At 40.3% G+C, this 24,654-nt stretch overlaps 1 protein-coding gene across 1 annotated transcript in view; it reads left to right on the forward strand.

Moving 5' to 3' along the window:
- Positions 1–24,367, forward strand: part of WHAMM (WASP homolog associated with actin, golgi membranes and microtubules) — a 26,639-nt gene extending 2,272 nt beyond the window's left edge. Inside the window, 11 exon segments of the mRNA XM_017894854.1 lie at positions 2–235; positions 3,160–3,333; positions 6,400–6,550; positions 7,602–7,771; positions 9,005–9,167; positions 13,028–13,212; positions 16,336–16,422; positions 16,651–16,746; positions 20,443–20,741; positions 20,743–20,903; positions 23,036–24,367. Of these exon segments, the coding sequence (XP_017750343.1) occupies positions 2–235; positions 3,160–3,333; positions 6,400–6,550; positions 7,602–7,771; positions 9,005–9,167; positions 13,028–13,212; positions 16,336–16,422; positions 16,651–16,746; positions 20,443–20,741; positions 20,743–20,903; positions 23,036–23,343 (2,028 nt within the window). The 3' untranslated portion in view covers positions 23,344–24,367.
- Positions 24,368–24,654: the final 287 nt, after the last annotated feature.

Here is a 24,654-nt window from a genome sequence, read left to right on the forward strand (position 1 = left end):
GCTGTGGGCTCTGCTGTGGCCGGCGCGCGCGGACCCCGGCGAGGCGGCGCTGCAGGAGTTGTGCGGGCAGCTGGAGCGCTACCTGGGCGCGGCGGCCGACGGCTGTGGCGGCGCCACAGTGCGCGACGCGCTCTTCCCGGCTGAGGGCTGCGCGGCCGACTGCGAGAGCCCGTGCGAGTTCCGGGAGCGGGCCTTGCGCGCGCGGTGGGTCGAGGCAGACGCGCGGCTGCGCCAGGTAAGAGAGGCCGGGCCGCCGGCGTTCGTCCGCGCTTCGGTGGCCTGGGAACCTGTGGGAGGCTTCCCCGGCGCCGAGAGCCCTGGCTGACGGCTGACGGCTGACGGGGAGGAGCCGGCGGGCGGAGAAGGCCGCGGGCTCCCCGGTGCCCTCACCTGCGCTGGACCGCTGCGGGAAACCGGCGGTAGCTCCGGGAGGGCCTGCAGAGAGGACAAGCGAAGTTAGAGCCTAGTGTACTTGCAACTCGGAGCTGGACTAGGCCCCCAACCTTTGCCCTGAAGATGCTGGCAGAGCAGGATGTTGCAACGGGAAATGCCAGAAATATTGCAAGCAAAACTGAAAACAACCCATCCATATAGGAAAGAATAACACGGACTAAATGTAAGCAATTCCAAGTCTGTGTATGAGGGAACGTCGCGAATGGGATAGAAGAAATGGCTTTTAGGAGATAGGGTGTTTTGTTTTAAGTAATATATACTTAGTCAAATGGAAAGCCGGCAGAAAGTGAACTTTATTCATCAGTTTGAAATAACCGCATTAGTGCCCTTTTAAGCTTGAAAGAGGTAGTTTGAGAGAGAGTAATTATTTGAGTGGTAAAGCTACTGAACCTAAGGGGATGGGGAAGTACAAGTTCATAGAAGGGTTTAGGAGAAAATATGCCTTCTAAATCCACACCCACAGTTTACTAAAGAGAGTCAGGCTGGAGTCTCGGCTTACTGCTGTTATTAACCTGAATGGTTTTTTTTCTGTGCATTCTTTTGAGGAAGGGGAGGTAAAGAGAAGAATTCAGCCTAAGCTAAATATAGAATAAGCTTTCTAAATTAAAATGATTTTATAAAAGGAGCTCATTAGTGGGGCCACTTTTGTACTGTGGGTTTTATGTGTAAATATCTACACACCCACTTCTCATGTGTTGATTTCACTTTATGAGGAAGCCACAGGGGAGTTTCAGGCCAGTCAGCGTTTGATCTTCAACTTTATCATTTTCACCTTAGGATATGAGGTGAAACCCACAAGGGAGTTTCAAAAATGGTATCATTTTGAATCAGATTTGTTTTTTACACACTCGGTTTCCCATAGAGATAGGTGGTTTCTCCTTAAAATCGAACATTTATATGATGTATTTTACTGTAGTTACTATCAGAAAAGTTATAGTTTTCCCAAATTTAAGTTTCACTCTGGGGTACTATAGCATGAATGTAGTTCATACTGTTGAGCTAGCTGTTCACATTAGTGTAGTTCACATGTTTATTTGGAACTTAAAAATGAGGGGTTGGGAGGGGAAGCTTCAATTCAAAACATGTCCAAATATATAATTTTAATATTTACTTTATATTTAGAGTAGAAAAGCAATTGATTCTAGAATTAGATCAGTTGCTAGTATTGCTAGGATATATAAAATGAAGCTGAATGTTTTAACTCTGGAATTTTTCTGAGTAGTCTAAGAAATAAGGCTGAAGTGCATCACTTGCCTTAAGTTTACTTTTGCGTGTGTGTTTTAATTTTGTGCAGCGAGGCTTTCACTTAAAAAAAAAAATAATATTACCTGGATAAAAAACTACAGCTGAAAGTAGATCACTTTATCCTTAAGCAGAAGGATGGAAATAGAAGAATTTAAGAATGTATTAGTTGAAAAAAATCTATATTATTTGATTTTATTTCTCTTGTGGGAGTAAAATAATTTCCTACCAAGTGAGTCCACCTAGATTATACACTGTTCAGTTTATTTTCTGCCTTGCCCCAGAAGCTGTAACCAGCAGATACTGGAACCACAGTTGAGGCTCTGTAAATGAGTTCACTGCTAAGGGCTTAATGGGACTATCAACCTGGGACATGAAGAGAAACAACATGCTGAAGTACTTGGAGACAGCTCTGTAATATTTTATGAGTTCTTTTTTTTTTTTGAGACGGAGTCTTGCACTGTCACCCAGGTTGGACTGCAGTGACACCATCTCGGCTCACTGCAAGCTCCACCTCCTGGGTTCATGCTGTTCTCCTGCCTCAGCCTCCCGAGTAGCTGGGACTACAGGTGCCCGCCACCATGCCCAGCTAATTTTTTGTATTTTTAGTATAGACAGGGTTTCACTGTGTTAGCCAGGATGGTCTCGATCTCCTGACCTCGTGATCTGCCCGTCTTGGCCTCCCAAAGTGCTGGTATTACAGGCGTGAGCCACCAGGCATGGCCCTTAATGAGCTTTTAAAAAGGAATACAGCCTCACAAAACCTTTACAGTCAGAAAAGTCAAATGAAAAAATATCCACAACCTCAAACCTTCTTTTGGGTCCTTTCCGCTGCATACTTAGTGCGTAGTTGAGATTAAGTTTTGCACTCTGCCTCTCCATTTAGTATTATAAAAGTCTCCTTTTTTTTTTTGAAATGGAGTTTTGTTCTTGTTGCCCAAGCTGGAGTGTAATGGCGCTATCTCTGCTCACCTCAACCTCCGCCTCCCAGGTTCAAGTGATTCTCCTGCCTCAGCCTCCTCAGTAGCTCGGATTACAGGCATGCGCCACCACGCCCAGCTAATTCTGTATTTTTAGTACAGATGGGGTTTCTCCATGTTAGTCAGTCTGGTCTTGAAGTCCTGACCTCAAGTGATCCACCCGCCTCAGCCTTCCAAAGTGCTGGGATTACAGGCGTGAGCCACTGTGCCTGGCCAAAAGTCTCCATATTATTAAACAGTCTTCAGAAGCACAGTGCTGAATGACTACAGTAATAATATTCTGCCATGGATATATCATACTTTACTTAACCATTCTTGTTTTATTGGGCATTTTTGATGGAGGATGATAACATTTTCCTATTTAATCAATATTTAAAATTGATATATTAAAAGTTGAGAACATGAAGGTTTCTTTAGTTTAGTTTGTTGGGTATGTATTAAATATACTGTCCTGATTCGAGCTTTATTCATATTTGCTTTCTAGGTTATTCAAGGACATGGAAAAGCCAACACCATGGTAGCATTAATGAAACTGTACCAAGAGGAAGATGAAGCGTACCAGGAATTAGTTACTGTGGCAACCATGTTCTTCCAGTACTTATTGCAGCCATTTAGGGCTATGCGAGAAGTTGCAACTTTATGTAAGCTTGATATTTTGGTATGTTTTTTTTAAAATTTTTATTTTATCAGATTCACATTTGTCATATATTATTTCTTTATTTATACTTAATGTTCAGTCACTTTTTGTTTGGGTTTGCCCTTATATTTATTTATTTACTTATTTATTGATAGAGATGAGGTTTTGCCATGTTTCTCAGGTTGGTTTCGAACTCCTGAGCTCAATCAGTCTGCCCACCTCGGCCTCCCAAAGCATAGCATTACAGGTGTAAGCCACTATGCCTAGTTCACCCTTATGTTTAAATATTGAATTTATATTTAACATTGATAGAAAATGAAGACATTTACGTTGGTCATCTTAATAGCTTAAGATTCCTACAGATTTGAAAGAGTTAAATGTTTTTTCTGGCAATGAATTTTTTTTTTTTTTTTTGAGACAGGGTCTCCCTTTGTCAGCCAGGCTGGAGTGCAGTGGCATGATCTTGGCTCACTGCAGCCTCCTCTAGGTTCAAGCAGCTCTTCTGCCTCAGCGTCCTGAGTAGTTGGGATTACATATGTGCACCACCATGCCCAGCTAATTTCTTTTGTATTTTTAGTACAGATGGGGTTTCACCATGTTGGCCAGGCTGGTCTTGAACTCCTGATCTCAAGCGAGCCACCCGTCTCAGCCTCCCAAAGTGCTGGGATTACAAGCATGAGCCACTGAGGCCGGCGTGATGAATTGTTTTTGATGTGATGTTTATTTGCTTCAGCTTGTTTTCCTCTAAGGACTCATGCAAATTTCTTAAAATAGGATGAAAATTTAAATAGCAGGACCCTAGATTGTAATTCAGTAACTTAAATTTTAGTAAATGCTGTTATTGCTCTTGCTTCATTGAGCCATCAGACAACCTTGTGACACCATTCAGAAAAGGCATTCTTATTCCATTGTTACAAACGAATCTAGAGTCCAGAGGAGTTAAATAGCTTGCCTTGGGTCTCAACAATGGGAATCAGAAGACACCTAAGAGGTCTCTTGATTTCTGCCCCCTGCACTGGGCCATCTTTCCACATATAATCTCATGACCCCTGCCAGATGATTGTACTATAAAAATAGTAGCACATTTAGATGAAACTCATGCCACTCTAACCTGTGGATAAAGTTGTTCTGTTCATTATTTTGAAAGTCTATTATTTGGAGAGTCTACTTCTTGCATATATTTTTCCTTTTTTCTTTTTTGAGATAGAGTTTCGCTCTTGTTGCCCAGGCTGGAGTGCAATGGTGCAATATTGGCTTACCTCAACCTCAGCCTCCTAGATTCAAGTGATTCTCTGGCCTCAGCCTTCCGAGTAGCTGGGATTACAGGCGTGTGCCACCATGCCCAGCTAATTTTATGTTTTTTTAGTAGAGACGGGGTTTCTTCACGTTGGTCAGGCTGGTTTCGAACTCCTGACCTCAGGTGATCTGCCTACCTCGGGCTCCCAAAGTGCTGGGATTACAGGCGTGAGCCACCGTACCCTGCCTATATTTTTGCTTTAAGTACAGCTGTTTTAAGATATCATTCACAGATTAAAGATGTATAATTCAGTGATTTTTAGTATATTCAAAGTTGTGCAATGATCATTACTATGTAATTTCAGGACATTTTCACCTCCAAAAGAAACCCTATACCCATTAGTCACTCCAAACCCTGGGCAACCACCAATCTACTTTCTGTCTCTGTGGATTTCCCTACTCTGGACATAGCAACAGCATTATTCAATATGTGGTCCTTTCACTCATCTCAATGTTTTCAAGGCTAATCCATGTTGTAGCAAATATCAGGATTTCATTTCTTTTTATTGCTGAGTAATATTCATTGTGTGAATATATTGCATTTTATTCATCAGTTGATGGACATTTGGGTTGTTTCCACTTTTTGGCTACTATGAATAATTCTGCTGTGAATGTTTGTGTGTAAGTTTCTGTGTAGACATATGTTTTCATTGCTCTTGTGTACATTCTGAGGAGTAAGATTGCTGGGTCCTATGATTACTCAATGTTTAACCTTTTGAAAGACTGCCAGATGGTTTTCCAAAGTGGTTGCATCATTTTATATTCCCAAAAGCAGTAAATGAGGGTTCCAATTTGTCCACATTATCACCAACACTTGTTATTGTGTGTCTCTTTGGTTACAGCCATCCTAGTGGGTGTGAAGTGGTATCTGGTTATGGCTTTGATTTGTAATTCCTTGTTGGCTAACTTGTACATATTTCTTATGCTTTGTAGAAGAGAAATTGCAAGTTGGATGACATAGCAGCACATGTCTTACTTCAGGCTGTTATAACAAAGTACCATAGATTAGTGGCTTATAAACAACAAAACTTTTTTTCTCACAGTTCTGGAGGCTGGGTAGTCTAAGATCAAGGTGCTGGCAGATCCAATGTCTTGTGAAGGCCAGTTTTTTAATTTGTAGAGGACTGTCTTGCTGTGTCTTCATATGGTGAAGAGCAGAGAGAGAGAGATCCTGTGTCTCCTCTTCTTTTTATAAGGGCATGAATCCCATTCTTGAGGGCTCCACCTCATGACCTAATTACCTCCCAAAGGCCCCATCTTCAAATACCATCACACTGGAGATTTAGGCTTCAACATATGCATTTTGGGGGGACCCAAACATTCAGTCCAATACCAGTACGTTATAAGCATGAATATACAGATATTTTCTTTTAGATGATTACATTACATATCCCTAAAAGAAAATATAACAACAGCTAACACTTAAGTGCTGTGTTCCAGGCCCTACGCTGTGTGCTTGACAACACAGATCACTTATTTAAACAATTGTGTATTATTATTAATAGAGAGAAGCATAATTTGACAGCATTCCTCTCTAGAAAAAGTTATTCTAGGCATGTGAAGTGAAAGTAGGTTTTTGTTTTCCCTTTATGCCCCAGAGTGTCCTTTTGTCTTCAGGTGGTGCTCAACTTAGAACCTTATTCATACGCAGTAAGGGACTGCTGAATGAATGAAAATTTAATTGACTGAGTAGTAGTATAGTTAATCCATGTGACCAATTTCCTTTCAATTTCCTAATGGCTCTGCATAACTATTAGCTGTTACTAAGACAGTTTTCCCTTCTGTCTGTAGAAGTCCTTGGATGAGGATGACCTAGGTCCTAGAAGGGTAGTTGCCCTGGAGAAAGAAGCTGAAGAGTGGACCAGACGGGCTGAAGAAGCTGTTGTCTCTATTCAAGATATCACAGTGAATTATTTTAAGGAGACAGTAAAAGCATTAGCAGGTGATAATTTAAAAAATGCTATACAAGGATACATGTAATTGATTGTCATTTTATTCAAATACCATTTGAGTCCCTCTTACTCACTAGGCACTATGTTTTCTCGGTGCCGAGAATTCAGTGTGAAGCATTAAGAGACATTGTACAGTCTGGTGAAGGGAGAGAAATCTTAATTATTCATTGAAGCACATGGAAAATGGTAGTGACAATAAATGGCACAAAGAAGAGAGACATGGGGCTCTGAGGGTCTGTGAGAGAGAAATTGGGCTTGATCAGGGTGGTGGTCACTGAAGGCCTCTGAGTAGTGGTGCTTGTCCCAGTATCTGAAGGGTAAATGGAAGTTGAGAGAAAAGAAAAAGTGAGGAGTGTTCCAGGCAGAAGGAATAGCACTGGCAAATGTCCCCTGGCTTGAGGGAAGTTGGCAAGTAGGAGCTTAAAGAAAACCTGCGGGGCTGGATCACAGAGAGTGTAGGACAATGTGGTATGAGGGAAAATGCTGGCAAGACAGGCAGGGGTCAGACCATGCAGGGGCTTGTGGGCTGGGTGAAGGACTTTTTTTTAAGTCTTAAATAATTGTTGATAAAAACACCAAATAGGAAACAATGTCTATCAGTTTGTTAAGTTATGGTACATTCATAAAACAGAAAACTATGTAGCTGTTAAGCATGATTCTTGATTTTTTTTATGAGTGGCAAGAGTTTCTGATATATTGTGCAGAATCAACAAGATAATAAAGCAGAATGATGATCCTGGTTTTTTGATCAAACTATCCATATAAGCCTGTCTGTCTAGCTAGACATAGAAACAATATGGAAGCAAGTGTGCCAAAATATAAGAAGCAGTTGCCTCAACTAGGTGAGATCATGACTTATTATTGTCTTTTTAAAAATGGAATGCCTAAAATTTTATATCAATGGCCATGTATTATTTTTATAATAATAAAATTAATAAAACAATTTCTTTTAAAAGGAGGTTCTGCTGGTAGAATGGAGGCGTGATAAATGTTTCCCTTTTTAATGAAGTGTAATTATATTTTATTTTTATAATCCAACAGTAATGCGGAAAGAAATGGAACAGGATGCGAAGAGATTTGGCCAGGCTGCCTGGGCCACAGCAATTCCCAGGTTGGAAAAACTTAAGCTAATGCTAGCTCGAGAGACTCTGCAACTCATGAGAGCAAAAGAGTTGTGTTTAAATCACAAAAGAGCTGAAATTCAGGGAAAGGTAAGACAAAGATAAATGTAACTTTGTTTTAAAAATACACTTTTATTTTTTAAAAATTTTGTATAAATAAAGGATACAAGTGCAGTTTTGTTCCATGGATATATTGTGTGTGGTAAAGTTTGGGCTTTTAGTATAATCATCACCTGTATAATGTAATTGTACCCATTAAATATTTCTCATTCCCCTCCCACCCTCTTACTGTTCTGAGTCTCCAGTGTCTATTATTCCACACTGTCTGTGTATACACATTACTTAGCTCCCACTTATAAGTGAGACCATGTAGTAAAGCACACTTTTATTTTTAGATAGCACTTTTCTTTCCAGGCATCGTTAAAGAGCTTCTTTTCTTCACTTATTCCAACACCATCTTCTACAGAAGGTTAGACATAGTTTTCCTTTGGTTAAAATGTTTCAAAATACCATATTGTAGGATTCACTTTATAGTAACACCGAGCTCAGTATTGAAGTGGGTACTGTACTTGAAAATCAGTCCAGCAATGTTTTCAGTAGAACTTTAAAATAAAGAGATACTTCACTGAAGGATCATAGTCACTTAAATTTTTTCCATGATCTTATGACTTTAAAGCAGAAAACACTGTAAACACCTGTCTTAGTTGGCTCAGACTGCTATAACAAGATTAAATATCACAGATTGGGTGGCTTAAACAATGGACATGTATTTCTCACAGTTCTGGAGGCTGGGAAGTCCAAGATCAAGGTGCCTGCAGATTCACTGTCCGGTGAAGATCTTCTTCCTGTCTGGTAGACAGCTGCCTTCTTAACTGAGTGCTCATATAGCCTTTCTTCTGTGTGTATGTTTAGAGAGAAAGAAAGTGATCCCTGTCTTTCTCTTCTAATAAGGGCACTAATCCCACGACAGAGGTGCTATCCTTTTGACATAATCTGAACTTAATTACTTCCAAAGGACCCACCTCCAAATAACATCACACTGGGAGTTAGAGTGTCAACATACGAAATTTGGGGGGACACCAATATGCAATAAATAATAATACCTCATTGCCATTTATGTTTCTGAAAACCTAAATGTTTTCCTCTGTTTCAAGGATGATATAAAGTATTTGCATCACTAGATGAAATGAAAGTATTTCTTTCCTATTTGCTTTTTTATATTTAGTGCTGAACAAGGAATAGAAAATAGCTATAATGCTTCTAAAGTTTGTTTTTAATATACTAATTTATTTTAACTTATTTTCTTTTTTCTATGAAAATAAGATGGAAGATCTTCCAGAACAAGAAAAAAATATAAATGTAGATGAATTAGAAATACAGTTTTATGAAATTCAGTTAGAACTATATGAAGTTAAATTTGAGATATTAAAAAATGAAGAAATACTGCTTACTACACAGTTGGACTCCCTTAAAAGACTTATAAAAGGTAAAATTTATATTTAAGTATATAGATTACAATGTTTAAATCATAAATTTAAGGAAATACCATATTATCAATTACTTTTTGTAAATTATAACATCTGAAAATTTCCTAAAGTTTTCCTTCAGTGGTTTAATTCAAATATTATATTCATTGTTAACACATAGCAAAACAAAGAAAGAAAAATGATTATTACCCTAATCCCATCATCTAGACATGCTTAGTGGTTGGCTGGGCACAGTGGCTCATGCCTATAATCCCAGCACTTTGGGAGGCTGAGGTGGGTGGATCACTTGAGGTTAGGAGTTCAGACCAGTCTGGCCAACATGGTGAAACCCCATCTCTACTAAAAATACAAAAATACTAAACCCTGTCTCCACGAAAAATACAAAGCCTGGTGTGGTGGCACGTGCCTGTAATCCCAGCTACTTGGGAGGGTGAGGCAGGAGAATGGCTTGAACCTGGGAGGCGGAAGTTTCAGTGAGCCAAGATTGTGCCATTCCACTCCAGCCTGGACGAGAGAGCAAGACTCCGTCTCAAAAAGGAAAAAAAAAAAGAGAGACACTTAGTGGTAACAATTTGCTCTCTAACTTTGTCGATTTTAAAATATGCTGATATAGAAAATATAAATTTTAACCAAAACTAACCAAGTGCAGTAACATCTTTTAAAAAATTTTAATTTTATGGGTGCATAGTAGATATATATATTTATGGGTTACATGAGATATTTTGACACAGGCATACAATGCATAATAGTCTTTTTCATTTAATACATAATAACTGTCTTTCTATTTCAGTGAATAATAAAAGTATCAACATTTTAATGGCTGCATAGTATTCCATTTTATGGATATACCATGATTTCCAAATTTCAGCTGTTTTGAACAGTAGTGTAGTGAACTTTCCTTTACCCATATCTTTTGAGTATAGGACAGATTATTTCCTTGGAATAAATTTCTAAGGATGGAATTATTGAGTCAAGGGCAATGTATATTTTACATTTTGATACATAACAATACAATAATCATCTGAGATACATTTTTCCTCACCTCTGTATTATTTTCTGATTTCTAAATTTCATACTACATAATGGCCCTCTAGATAGGTTGTACATTTAAAATGATGCCCCCAGGCTGGGTGCGGTGGCTCACGCCTGTAATCTCAGCACTTTGGGAGGCTGAGGGGGCAGATCACTTGAGGTCAGGAGTTCAAGACCAGCTTGGCCAACGTGGTGAAACCCTGTCTCTACTAAAAATACAAAAATTAGCTGGGCGTGATGGTGGGCGCCTTTAATCCCAGCTACCTGGGAGGCTGAGATAGGAGAATCGCTTGAACCTGGGAGATGGAGATTGCAGTGAGCCGAGATGGCACCACTGCACTCCAGTCTGGGCGACAAAGTAAGACTCTGTCCCCCCAAAAAAAAAGAGAAAAGAAAAAAGATGCTCCCATCAGCAGAATATGAGTATGTATGTTTCCCAGACTCATGCCATTCTTTTGCATTTTTGTTTACTTGACAGAGGAAATGACAGTCTTCCAATTTTCATTTATTATGAGTGAATATTGAACAAAATTTTATATGTTTATGAGCCATTTGTACCTATTTTATGAAATGCCTATTCATAGTCTTTGTCCATTTTTCTTTGGAATATTTCCTTTCCACATTAAGAATAATATCCTCTATTTTCTGTCATATGTTACAAATAATCTCTCCTTGTCATTTGCACTTTCTTGCCTTTCAGAAATATTTAATTTTTATGAAGTCACATTTATCCATTTTTTTCCCCTATGGCTTCTGCTTTTAGTATTTTGTCTGGCAATATTCTCCTATCCCAAAATTATGTCAGTATATACTTATGTCTTCTTTTCGTATGTTTATGATGCTGCTTTTTAAAACATTTAATTCTTTAGTCCAGGTGGAATTTATTTTGATTGTGGTAGGAACTGAACCTTTCCCTCAAATTGTTAAGCAGTCCCAATCACTGATTTTAAAAACAGTTTCCCTCAACGTGTAACATTTCCCAAGCTGAACATTAGAGTGACTTTGGTCTGTTTCTGAGTTATTCTCCTCCATTGGTTTGTGAGTGGCTCTGCTGCTGGCTCCATACTGTTCCCATGACTGTACCTTGGAAGCACATTTTAGGGTCTGATAAGGCAAGTTAACCCCGCATTACTTCTCCACAAGTTTTCTGACTGTTTTCACTCCTTTATTCTTCCAGATGAAATTTAGAATCAAGTTCAAAAAAAAACTCGTTGGAATTTTGATTGTGATTTTGCTTAAAATTAGAGATTACTTTGGGGAGAATAGTGGTCTTTGCAATTTTGAATCTTCCTACCCAAGAACATGGTATGTCTCTCTCCATTTATTTAAATCTTTTTTCCTAAATTTCCTCCAAGTTTAATAAAGTTCTTCACATAGATCCTGAACTTTTAGTTTAATCCTGAGTATTCACAATTTTTTGCAGTAGTTTCAGGTTATAAGCATTTTACATATTTAGGGAAAAAATTACATTAAAAAAGAAGTTAATCTGGAAGGATGCATGCCAAATTGTTCATAATGTTTTTCCTCTGAGAATGACTCAGAAGGTTTGGGGAAGGAGCAAGAAAATTTCACTATTTATTTTATATACTTCTGGAGGGTTTGAATTTGTTACAGTAAGCGTGACTTAAAAAAAATCAATATGTAATCAAGATTAAATATGACTAAGGCATCTTAATAATATATTGCTGGTAGAATATAAGTTGCCTTTCTGGAGTGCAATTTGGCAATGGGTATCAAGATTCTTTTATCTGCTAAGGAAGTGATAAAAAATGTACACAAAGATTTATACAGAGATGTTCATCGCAGTGAAATGAATAATAATGGAACATTGGAACAGCCTAACAACATGGATTGCTTAGAGAATACTATGCTGCCATTAAAATTTATCTTTAAAAAAATTTTTTTAAATTTTTTTTTTTGAGACGGAGTCTTGCTCTGTCGCCCGGGCTGGAGTGCAGTGGCCAGATCTCAGCTCACTGCAAGCTCCGCCTCCCGGGTTCACGCCATTCTCCTGCCTCAGCCTCCTGAGTAGCTGGGACTACAGGCACCCACTACCTCACCCGGCTAGTTTTTTGTATTTTAGTAGAGACGGGGTTTCACCGTGTTAGCCAGGATGGTCTCGATCTCCTGACCTCGTGATCTGCCCGTCTCTGCCTCCCAAAGTGCTGGGATTACAGGCTTGAGCCACTGCACCCGGCCTTTTTTTAATTTTTGGAGATGGAGTCTTGCTCTGTTGCCCAGGCTAGAGTGCAGTGGCACGATCTCGGCTTGCTGCAACCTCTGCCTCCCAAATTCATGCTGTTCCCCTGCCTCAGCCTCCCAGGTAGCTAGGATTATAGGCACACACCACTGTGCCCAACTAATTTTTGTATTTTTAGTAGAGACGGGGTTTTGCCATGTGGGTCAGGCTGGTCTTGAACTCCTGACCTCAGGTGTTCCACCTGCCTTGGCCTCCCAAAGTGCTAGGATTACAGGCGTGAGCCACCGTACCTGGCCTAAAAATTTATTTCCATCCCATGGAAAATGTTCTTTTAGAACTCCATTGATATGTGTAGCTATGTAAGTAGTATGTGTATGTATGTGTGCATGTGTATATATGTATATATATACGTGTATATATACATGCATACACTACTTACATGTATATACACATGCTACTTACACACATGTATATAGTCATGTATATATACACGTATATTTTTTATTTATGTTAATAGTTCTCAGTGGTGAGATTACAAGTGATCTTTATTTTCCTTACATTTAAAAAAAGCAATGCATTTTTAAAAATAATAAAATGTGTTTTAAACAATCATTAATACATTTTTAGAGAAACAGAATGAAGTTGTCTATTACGATCCATGTGAAAGTCCAGAGGAACTTAAAGTCATTGACTGTGTGGTGGGGCTGCAGGATAAGAATTTGGAAGTGAAGGAACTCAGAAGGCAGTGCCAGCAGCTGGAGTCTAAACGGGGCAGGATCTGTGCCAAAAGAGCCTCTCTCCGGAGTAGAAAGGTAGATACGCTCAGAGCGGCTTTCTTTTATTTTCTCTTCCAGAAATTTATTCTTGTATGAAGGATAAAGAGGTACTGAAATAAGGTTTTTACCAACACAGTGATTACTTTTCTGTACTTATCCATGGCTTATGTACTTATGTACTTATCCATGGCTATAGTTAAAATGCTTTTAAATGTTTTTCTTAGAAATATTTTTTTTTCTTTTAGGATTTAAGCATTTAGCAAATCTCAGGGTTTTAATTTATTCATTCAACAACTATTTGTTGAACGCCCATTGCATACACAGACACTTTATTTTTATTTTTTTGAGACAGAGTCTTGCTCTGTCACCCAGGCTGGAGTGCAGAGGCATGATGTTGGCTCATTGCAACTTCTGCCTCCTAGGTTCAAGCAATTCTCGTGCCTTAGCCTGCCAGGTAGCTGGGTTTACAGGCACGTGCCACCACGCCCAGCTAATTTTTGTATATTTTGTAGAGACGGGGTTTTGCCATGTTGGCTAGGCTGGTCTTGAACTCGTGACCTCAAGTGATCCGCCCACCTTGGCCTCCCAAAGTGCTGGGATTACAGGTGTGAGCCACCGCCCCTGGACCACAGGTACTTTAAAAACCACAATAGGTTTTTAAAACCTATTTAGAAACTCAAACCTATTAGTTTGAAACTCTATTTCTAATAACCAACTATAACAATTCTAAATATATTTTACTGTAAATTATTGAGTACACAAAACAATTACAGATAATATTCAGCTCACCTCAGACCTTATATTTGGTGATTTTTTCTTAATTTTAAAATCCATGAATACATAAAAGATAACACTAAGAAATTTAATTTTTTCCGGCAGAAAAGGAAGCTTCTATATATCATTTTTATACAGACTTTTGAGATGGACGGAGTCTCACTCTGTCTCCCAGTCTGAATGAAGTGCAGTGGCGCGATCTCGGCTCGCTGCAACCTCCGCCTCCCGGGTTCAAGCGAGTCTCCTGCCTCAGCCTCCCACGTAGCTGGGATTACAGGCGCCTGCCACCACATCCGGCTTTTTTTTTTTTTTTTGAGATGGAGTCTCGCTCTGTCGCCAGGCTGGAGTGCAGTGGCGTGATCTCGGCTCACTGCAACCTCCATCTCCAGAGTTCAAGCGATTCTCCTGCCTCAGCCCTAGAGTAGCTAGGACTACAGGCGCACGTCACCACACCTGGCTAATTTTTGTATTTTTAATAGAGATGGGGTTTCACCATGTTGGCCAGGCTGGTCTTGAACTCCTGACTTCAGGTGATCCACCCGCCTCGGCCTCCCAAAGTGCTGGGATTACAGGCGTGAGCCACAGTGCCCGGCCACATTCGGCTAATTTTTTATTTTTAATAGAGATGGGGTTTCACCATGTTGGTCAGACTGGTCTTGAATTCCTGACCTCAAGCAATCCACCTGCCTCAGCCTCCCAAAGTTCTGGGATTACAGGCGTGAGCCACTGTGCCCGGCCTACTATTCTTATTAGAATTAAGAAAACATGAAAATTGTGACTTTGTAGCTTACAAAAATGTTAATTACTCTTCCATCTAAATACAAATACTTAAAAAAAACTTGGCTAGGTGCCATGGTTCATGCCTGTAATCCCAGCACTTTGGGAGGCTGAGGTGGGAGAATCACTTAAGACCAGAAGTTCGAGGCCAGGGACAATACAGTGAGACCTCATCTCTATGGTGCGCACCTGTAGTCCCAGCTACTCAAGAGGCTGAAGCAGGAAGATCGCTTGAGGCCAGGAGGTCGAGGCTTCAGTGAGGTATGATTGTACCACTGCATTTCAGCCGGGGTGACAGAACAAGACCCTGTCTCTAATAAAAAATAAAAATAAAAAACTTTGTTAGAAGAGTATATTCTTTGTATGTTCGTGTTTAAGAATTGTACTTCTGGATTTAGGAACTGTTATTCAGAGGATTTGAAGATATACAGGCATTTGCCCTTTGCTCCACATTTCAGAAAACCCATGAACCCAGGAGTCTCCTTGGGCACTTCCATGGTGCTGTGGATGAAGAGATGCCTCCACCTCCTTGGCAGTGTTATATGTATATATATATAAAATGCTCCTGTGCCTTCTCTTATCCAGACTTGGAGCAGTAACCTTCACTCTAAAGATATAATCACTCCCCCACCCCATTTAGAGGAGCTCTTTCCACTGATTCTGGAAATGTTGGAATTTGGAAAGCACTCGGTTAATAGAATGGTAGTTGAGGTGAGCTCTCAACTTGGGTTCAGATCACAGCTTGGTACAGCTACACTTAGGTAGCCACGTGACCTTAGGCAAATTACTTAAATCTCTTTTGAGCTTACAGTTTTCTCATCTTTTAAAAGAGGATGATAGTCCGGCACAGCACCCGTAATACCAGCTACTTGGGAGGCTGAGGCAGGAGAATTGCTTGAACCTGAGAGGCAGAGGTTGCAGTGAGCTCAGATCACGCCATTGCACTCCAGCCTGGGCAACAAGAGCGAAACTCAGTCTCAAAAAAAAAAAAAAGACAATAGTGATAATAATACAAATTTCATGCAAGGATAAAGTATCATAAGGCATGAAAAGTACTTGGCATTGAGGCTAAAACCTACTCAATAAGTGTTAGTATTATCTGTGAGTATTACTGTATTATTTTTTACATAGATTAAGGATCTTATGTACATATAGCCTGTTATATATTGGTATAGTGAGTGGTTAAGCACAAGTGAAACACAGTTATAATTTTTCAGGTATTTGTAGGTTGCCCTGCTTTTGTAGGTATGCTTGGAAATGTAATTAGTTTTTATAATGTTATGGGGAAATGTGTTTAAAACAATCACATTAAAACATTGTTGGGACACATCCCATTTAAGAGTGGGGGCTCCCTATATGTCCTCTCACGGGTTGGTGGATTATTTTTCATCTCTTAAAGCACTCTGCTGGGAACAAATTATTTACATAAGCAGCCAGGCAACCCTCATCATAGACTATGGAGGAGACAGTACCATTGGGCCGCACCAGAACTAATATTAATGAATGCCTTACACTACAGCCCAAAGGCAGTGCTTTTTTCTTTTAACCTTTTATGCTATACCAGGGTAATATTAAAAACCATGTAGGTGATTTGTATTATTCCACCAGGATCAGTGCAAAGAAAATCATCGGCTCAGATTGCAACTGGCTGAAGAAAGCATAAGATACTCTCGTCAGCATCACAGTATTCAGATGGTGAGTCTCCTTCGAAGGAAAATGTTCTGTGTTTGTGTAGCGTGACATGTAGGCCTAGACTTGTGGAAACTGGAATTGCGCTGCCCTGGACCTGCAGCTGTCAGCCATTTGCCTCCAGGCCTGCAGCCTGGGCGCAGCTTTGGGGTGGTAAGGTTGGGGTACAGCCTCTTTCTGAGACATTTTTTGTAATGTTGAGCAATTTAGAAATATACATTTGTTTAAATATAGAAAAGAGACAAGATAAAAGAAGAGGAGCAGAAGAAAAAAGAATGGATCAACCAAGAACGTCAAAAAACACTCCAACGATTGAGAGCATTTAAAGATGTAAGTTCTATAAAAAGTCACCTTATCTACACTTCTGGGGAAATAAATGAAGACCACCCTAAAAAAGAGGAAAGTATAAAGTATTAAGAACAGGTCATGCAGAACGTGAACATTTAAAAAATACCATTATTTCTGGTATATCAATAAAAAACAACAAAAATAGAATATCAGTGATTCAAAACCCATGATATAAAATAATTACTGTTTTTGACATCACAACACGCTTGGGTTCCTGCTCTGCACTCCTGACTGAGTAGTCCTAACTGGCACTGGTGGTTTAGATTGGCAGGGAAAACTGAAAACTGTTCAACTCCCTTGACTTTAGCTGGCATTTCTCCTCATTTGTAATAAACAGTTCTTTAAAATGTTATCCAGGCAGCATTGTGATTTAAGTGTAGTGAAAGTGCCCTGTTAAAAGTAAAATGGGTTGTTTTTTTTTTGGTATCTACAACTTTCCTTTTTCTTTTTTTTTTTAAAGTATATACTTATGAGGATAATGTTATTTTTTATGCCCTCTGTTACAGGCCTACATGTGTATTTCCTCCACAAAATGATCCTGAGTCTGTAATTTTTTTCTATTTCTTGACTTTATTATTAGAGATAAATTCCTTTAATTAAAAAAAGCTGCTATGAAGATTCAAAAAATAATTTTTTGCTTTTATTATTTTTAATTGACACATAATAACTGTACATATTTGTGAGGTATAGTGTGATATTTTGATACAGGTATATAATGTGTAATGATCAAATCAGGGTAATTAGCATATCCATCACCTCAAACATTTATCTAACGGTAAATAGGTTTTTTAAAACAATGTAAGTAGGGAATCAGGCATGGTGGCTCACGCCTGTAATCCTAACACTTTGGGAGGCTGAGGCGGGCAGATTGCTTGAGGCCATGAGTTTGAGACCAGGCTGGGCAATGTGGTGAAACCCCATCTCTACTGAAAATACAAAAATTAGCCGGGCATGGTGGCGCATACCTGTAGTCCCAGCTACTTGGGAGGCTGAGGCACGAGAATCACTTGAGCCTGGGAGGCAGAGGTTACAGTGAGCCGAACTTGCACCACTGCGCTCCAGCATGAACAACAGAGTGAGATTCTTCTGTCTCAAAAAAAAAAAAAAAGTAAATAGGGGCTTAAGAATATCATTGAATTTACTGACTATAAAACATAGACCTGCCTTCATTCCCCAGCCCTATCACAAAGACCCAAGTTTGTTGTAGCCCCGGAAAAGGAAATACCCACTTTGTCCCAGAAAAGATTCTGGAATAGGTATCTGATGCTTTTCATATACCCGGCACCATGCTAGGCACTTCACATTCACTCTCACTTAGTTCTTGAAACAGCCTTGTGAGATAGCTTCATCACCACTTTACAAATGAGTAACCAAGGTTCAGAATAGTTGGTTACACAACTTAGTGCAAGGTTAAACAGCAGCAATCGAAGCCAGGTCTTACTCCAGGGCCACATAGGGTTTCTCAGCTTGGGCAACACATCCAGATCCTCTGGAGAGCTTCTTCTATGTACTAAGGCCCAGCCCCACCCACAGAAATTCTGATGTGACTGCCCTGGATCGGGGCCTGGGTGTGAACTGCAGTGGAAAGCATGAATTGAAGGAGCTGCATGAATACTAGATAAATGCAGAGCCAGTGAGGTGGAGAGGAACTGGCTGGTCGCCATCACCAAGAGAGTTTCGATGAACAGAATGGAGTCAGTGTACAGGAAGGGATCCAAGGGCAGCCAGCCCGTCTCCTCAGCCCTTACTTAGATCAAGGAATTGTTTGGCAATACAGAAGATTACTTTTTCATGTGTGGGTGATATGAAAATGGGAGGGGTAGGCAGATTTAAAATGACAGAATCAGGCCTCCTAAGCTCCCAACGAAACTGGAACAATTAGTTAAATGCTAACATGTTCACCCAAAATTGCGATACATTACTGGTTTTCTAGTCCAAAAAAGCTCATACGGAGGTATGCGCTTGCATGGGGTGACAGGAAAGTTTGTGTGGCTTAAATTTTGGGTAAAAGAATTTGAGAATTCAGTTTCCTTCAGCTTAATGAGCCACCTGTATGACAAAAGCTTGTGGGCTTTTGGGATGTATAGACAGTGGCATCCTGTGTAGAATAAGGGAGTTCTGTGTTTACCAAGAAGTGCCACCCTTAAAGGGGACATAGCCAATTTGAGCACATTTGGAAGGGAGGAAGCAGGAGAGGGAGAAAACTAGAAATAAAATCATGTGATACATGGTATCTGTTGAGATCAAGGAAGTTTTTTGAATATCTGAAGGGCTGTGCGAGGTAAAGGATTTAATTTATTGTGGGTGGACAGACTGCCTGTGCAATATAAGGCAGAACTCAGCCAGGCGCCATGGCTCAAGCCTGTAATCCTAGCACTTTGGGAAGCTGAGGCAGGCGGATTGCTTGAACCCAGGAGTTTGAGACCAGCCTGGGCAACAAAGTGAGACCCCGTCTCTACAAAAAAATAAAGGCAGAACTTAACAGTCCAGAGTCACAGTGACATGCTGCAGCCGGGATGCCACAGAAAGCATCCTTGGGTGCTTCAGGGAACCCCATCAGGGATGACCTGATCAGTTGGATGGAGATCAGTTGGATGACCACTGGCGTTTAGCCCTCTGGCCCAGTTTCTGGGATTCTAATTCTGCTGGCATGCTCTCTGACAGAAGGCTGCAGGATGGTAGCTGCATGGCTGTGTCTGCATCAGGGAGGTTTGAGGGCTTGTTGCCATGTTGCTATTTGTCCTGAAAGGAGTAGAATGTAAGGGAAATGGAAATACTCCTTGAGTTTATCATGGATTGCATGGTGTGTGTGTGTTTGCATTAACAGGGTCATATTGAATAAATCCTTTGCCAGTTTCTTTAACTTAGGTTTTTGAGATATATTCATGTTAATATGTATAGAGCTAGTTCATTTTAATGAGTTCACAGTATTACATTTTATGTTTTATTGGCTAATCAGTGCCTTCTTTAGGGACCTCCTCTCAAGATTAGCTCTTTGTGGGGCTAGGTTTTTCTTCATCAAATGAATACCTGAAAGACCAGAACTTTTTCAATTTACATTTTCTTAATTATGAAATTAACTCTAAGCCTAAAAGTAAGAGAAAAGAAATATCCACAGGCTCTGTTATAGCTGCCACTTGGATGTCCACTGTGCTGGCATTTTTCATAGAACTTTTTTCATTTTTAATCGTAACACATATTTTATATCTGTTTTCAGTGAACACTGTATCATCTGATTTTTCGGATGTTTCAGGCGTTGCACTATTTCACTTTTTATGGCTTTTTTTTTTTGAGACAGAGTCTTGCTCTTTTGCTGGCTACTTAATATTTTTAATAGATTTGTCATACTTTTTTCAACTAATATCCTATTATTTGTATTTTAGCATTTCTAATTTTCCATACTAAAAATTGATGACTATTTTCCTCTATATGTATGCTTTCGTATCTTCATTTTACTACAGAGAAGGTAATACTTGATCAAAGGATGTAAATGCTTATCTTTTAATCCATGAAAAATGGCTTCGGTAGCAAGGATGGCTGTACAAACAAGAAGGAGCCACTTTGTGAATTAGACCATCCATGCATAGAAATGCATGTGTTTATAGATTTCTAGAAAGTTTCAGCATTTTGATGGTTTGCACTTGTGGCAGATTCCTCACCATGGTTTTTCATTTTCAGAAACGCCTAGCTCAATCTGTGCAAAACACCTCTGGCTCAGAACCCGTGGCTCCAAACCTGCCAGGCGACCTTTCCCAGCAGACATGCTTGCCAGCTTCCCAGGCGGTGTCAGTAATTCACCCGTCCTCTAGGAAAACTAGAGGCGTTCCCCTATCGGAAGCTGGTAACGTGAAAAGCCCCAAGTGTCAAGACTGTCATGGAAATATCCCTGTCCAGGTTTTTGTTCCAGTTGGTGATCAAACACATTCCAAATCCAGTGAGGAGTTGTCACTGCCACCACCTCCTCCTCCTCCACCACCACCCCACCCCTCCTCTCCCTGCTCTATCCTCATCCTCTCAAGCTGCAACTCATCAGAACTTAGGCTTCCGGGCTCCACTGAAAGATGACCAGCCACTTCCTCTAGTGTGTGAATCACCTGCAGAGAGACCACGTGACTCCTTGGAAAGTTTTCCATGTCCAGGTAATCCACTGGAATTCTGTCCCTGCTTCCCCAAGAGTTGTTAAGCTGTTGAAGCATTCTAGCTTCAGAAGCCATCATCTTCAAATGGAAATCATTTTTATAATTCTCTGTAGCCTTAAAATATTCCAGTATTCGCTGCCTTGAGTATCATTATTCTTTCATTGCAGTTAGTGTAGGATAGCCTAAATCTGGTTTCATAAATGTTAATTCAGTTTGAAGAAACCATCTCTATACATTTAATGGTCACATGACTTGGGATTTCTGAGGTGGTTAAAGTATCAACCTATTTGAAGTTTCTTAACACTTCAGTATGTATTTGATTTCTGCCATTGGAATACTTTTCAATACGGTTTTAAACTATGCTTACTGTTGCATCTCTGAGTCCTTTACAGAATCCAGTTTTTGTATTTTAAGCAGAATACTGGTTGGAAATTACTGTAGAAGCGTATTAGCCAGAATGTAGAAGGCTGTTCTTGCAGACTGACTAGCACACTGGGAACCCTTACTATTGGAAGTCTTTCTAAAGTGTAATGGGTCAGAAAGAAAAAGTGGGCCACTTGTCTTGGCAAGTGCAGTACACTGAATGCTCTTGACAGTTTCTTTAATAGGGCTATAGTTCTCAGAATTCGAATTACGGCTTTAGACATTAAGTTTTGAGGAGAATGGCCTAAATCTGCCTAGACTTGGAGCCTATTGCTTTGGGGTGTGTGTGTGTGCACTTTAGAATATCCTAACAAAATTTATGTAAATTTGTTTTTAAAAGTATGCTTAAGCACCTCCACCTAAACTGTGCAAGGTTACTGTATTAGGTGTTATCAATGATATAACAGTTCCAAACTGATTCTGGTTAATTGAGCAATCTGGCTATTCTGAGTTCAGAGCTTCACTGTACCTAGAACCAGGTACAAATGAAAATGTCCAAATACTAGGTGGAGACCCAATGGCCTGTTTCCATGGGGTTTGCAACAACTGTCCTGTGAATGAAAAGTAAAGAGTTTGCATGGCTGTGTCTAGATCGGACTTTGGAAGTGGGCAGATCTTTGTGGGGTGCCATATTCCCATCCCAGATTTAATGCACATGGTTTTGGGAAGTTCTGTTCAACTCACAAACACTGCTAAATCACAGGAAAGAAAAAGAAAGTGTGAATTTGCACCAGAGAATGCCCTTGATTGTGAAACCTGTCTCATTACCCCCAGAAGGAAACTGTAATAAGGAGGTATAGGTTTAAATCCAAAGCAAAATAGCCTTTTGTTAGCCACAGCATGGCCTTTCAATCCTGAACTAGAATTGATTATTAATCTTGAAGCCTTACCTGGAAGATCTCTAAATTAGTGGCCACAGTCAGGCCTGTCTCCAGCGGGCGATAAAAGATTTTACCCTCTAGGGGTCTCCAGGTGCCAGAGTGAAAAATAGCTTCTCCTCACCAACGCCTTGAAGCTCTGATCTAATTTGTGTTTTGACAGCATTTCACATACTCAAAAATAAAGTATGTAAGCCACCTCAGGGTAATGTAGGTGGAATTAAACACATTATATATAGAAAAATGTGCCAGTGCCACCCCTCCGGTGGTGGTTCATTGAGTTGCCGGTTAAAGTTTTATTTTAAGCCTTTTCATGTGTAGAAACCTACTCACTTCATTGTCATAGAATGAGTCATCACTGACTAATAGCCAAGACTGAAGTTAAATTGAGCAGGATAAAATTTTTTTAAAAAGATTTTTAGCTGGACAGGGTAATGAAGGAGATACAGCTTCAGAGGTCATGTACAGTGGGTGAGACTATTCCACCCCAGGCTTCCGTAACTCTCTTCAGGATGGGAGGGACAGATCACATTTGTCTTGAAAAACAGTAATTCTAACAAAAGTTGTGCATGCCTCTTCCTGTCAGTGGCTATGGATTTGAAGAAGTTAGCAGAAAGAAAGTGGTTAAGCTAAAACATGAGCTATTCAGCTATCCTGGATTCAACCAGGAGGCTTATCGTTAGCAGGTAATCAAGGCATTTGCTTAACCAAGTGATTGTTTGTTTAAATCATGGTGTTAACTGATGTGAGATTTAACAATTTCATAGCAATAATGTTCTGGGAAGGGAATGTGTTTTCTTGATGGTACTAGCTCTGCTTACTCAATTTCAGGATCTATGGATGAAGTGTTGGCCTCCTTAAGGCATGGCAGAGCTCCTCTCCGGAAGGTGGAAGTGCCGGCAGTGCGCCCTCCCCACGCCTCAATCAATGAGCACATTCTGGCTGCCATAAGGCAAGGGGTCAAACTGAAGAAAGTTCACCCTGATCTTGGCCAAAACCTCAGCAGCAAACCAACTAGCAGCAGACACACTAGTGACCTTGAGAGGAGCATCAAGGCTGCACTCCAGAGAATCAAGAGGGTGTCTGCTGGCTCTGAGGAGGACAGCGACGAGCAGGACCCTGGCCAGTGGGACGGTTAGGCTCAAGTTCGACAAAGGTACCTGCCACAGTAGGCTTGAATAAAGTGGGTGAGGCTAAGACCTATTGAAAAGCACACCAACAGGGTGCTGGTAGACGGGCCACATAACAGCCCAGAAGATCAGCAGGGTCTTGTGTGGGATGCTGCAGCTTTTTTTTTTTCTTTTTGTTTTTTTGAGATACTCTCGCTCTGTTGCCCAGGCTGGGGTGCAGTGGCGCGATCTCAGCTCACTGCCAGCTCCGCCTCCCAGGCTGGGGTGCAGTGGTGCGATTTCGGCTCACTGCAAGCTCCACCTCCCGGGTTCAAGCAGTTCTCTGCCTCAGCCTCCCAAGTAGCTGGGATTACAGGCATGTGCCACCATGCCCGGCTAATTTTTGTATATTTAGTAGAGACAGGGTTTCATCATGTTGGCCCGGCTGGTCTTGAACTCCTGACATCGTGATCCACCTGCCTTGGCCACCCAAAGTTTGGGATTACAGACATGAGCCACCATGCCTGGCCGATGCTGCAGCTTTTGTGTGACGCAGTGACTCTTAAAACTGGGGAGGGAAGTAGAAATGAGAGTTGCACACACCAGCCCATAGGTGGGATGTCAAGACCCAATCAGAAGTGTCGCTGGCCTAAGAGAAGAGCACTTATTTCTCACCATGGGTGATCTAGAATTGTTCCCTGATTCTGAAAGAAGTTTATATTACTCTGGTAAGCAGCACTATTAGACTACTGACTGTGGCCTCCTGTGTATATCGAATAGTGATTTCTGAGATTTATAGGTTTGAATGTGAATGTTATTTTATCAATAATCAGAATAAATTGCTTATATTCAGGAGTTATTTTAAATATTTAAATGAAATTTATTTTAGGCACCAAGCACTACATAAACTCATAATAAAGAACTATTTACAGTGCATTAGCATCATTCATGGGGTAATGAAAACATACCTTAGCTGCTGTAAAAGCAAAGCCTTCTGTGCCTGGGTGGGCTTAAAGTTTTAATAAGGTTTTAGCTAAACATTTGTTTAAGTGAATACTAAGGATAGAGGAATAGTGTTATTTTCCTCAGGAACTGAAGTCTCATGCTGAAATATTTTCTCCCCTTAAATTTTAAAATCGGTAAAGGGGAAGGGACTGATGCAAAACAGTCCATTCATTTCTCAGACTGTGCGAACATCCCCACTAACCTTGTCACCCTCACTCTGGTGATATTAATCCTGGGTTTCCACAGAACAAAAGGAATCTACCTCATTTCCAAAGTCCTGATATAGAACAGAAATCTTCCTACTTCCAGTGTCTTTTGTTTTAAAATTTTTTTTGA

This window comes from Rhinopithecus bieti, unplaced genomic scaffold (assembly GCF_001698545.2).
Source record: "Rhinopithecus bieti isolate Rb0 unplaced genomic scaffold, ASM169854v2 scaffold_26298, whole genome shotgun sequence".
Lineage (NCBI taxonomy): Eukaryota > Metazoa > Chordata > Mammalia > Primates > Cercopithecidae > Rhinopithecus > Rhinopithecus bieti.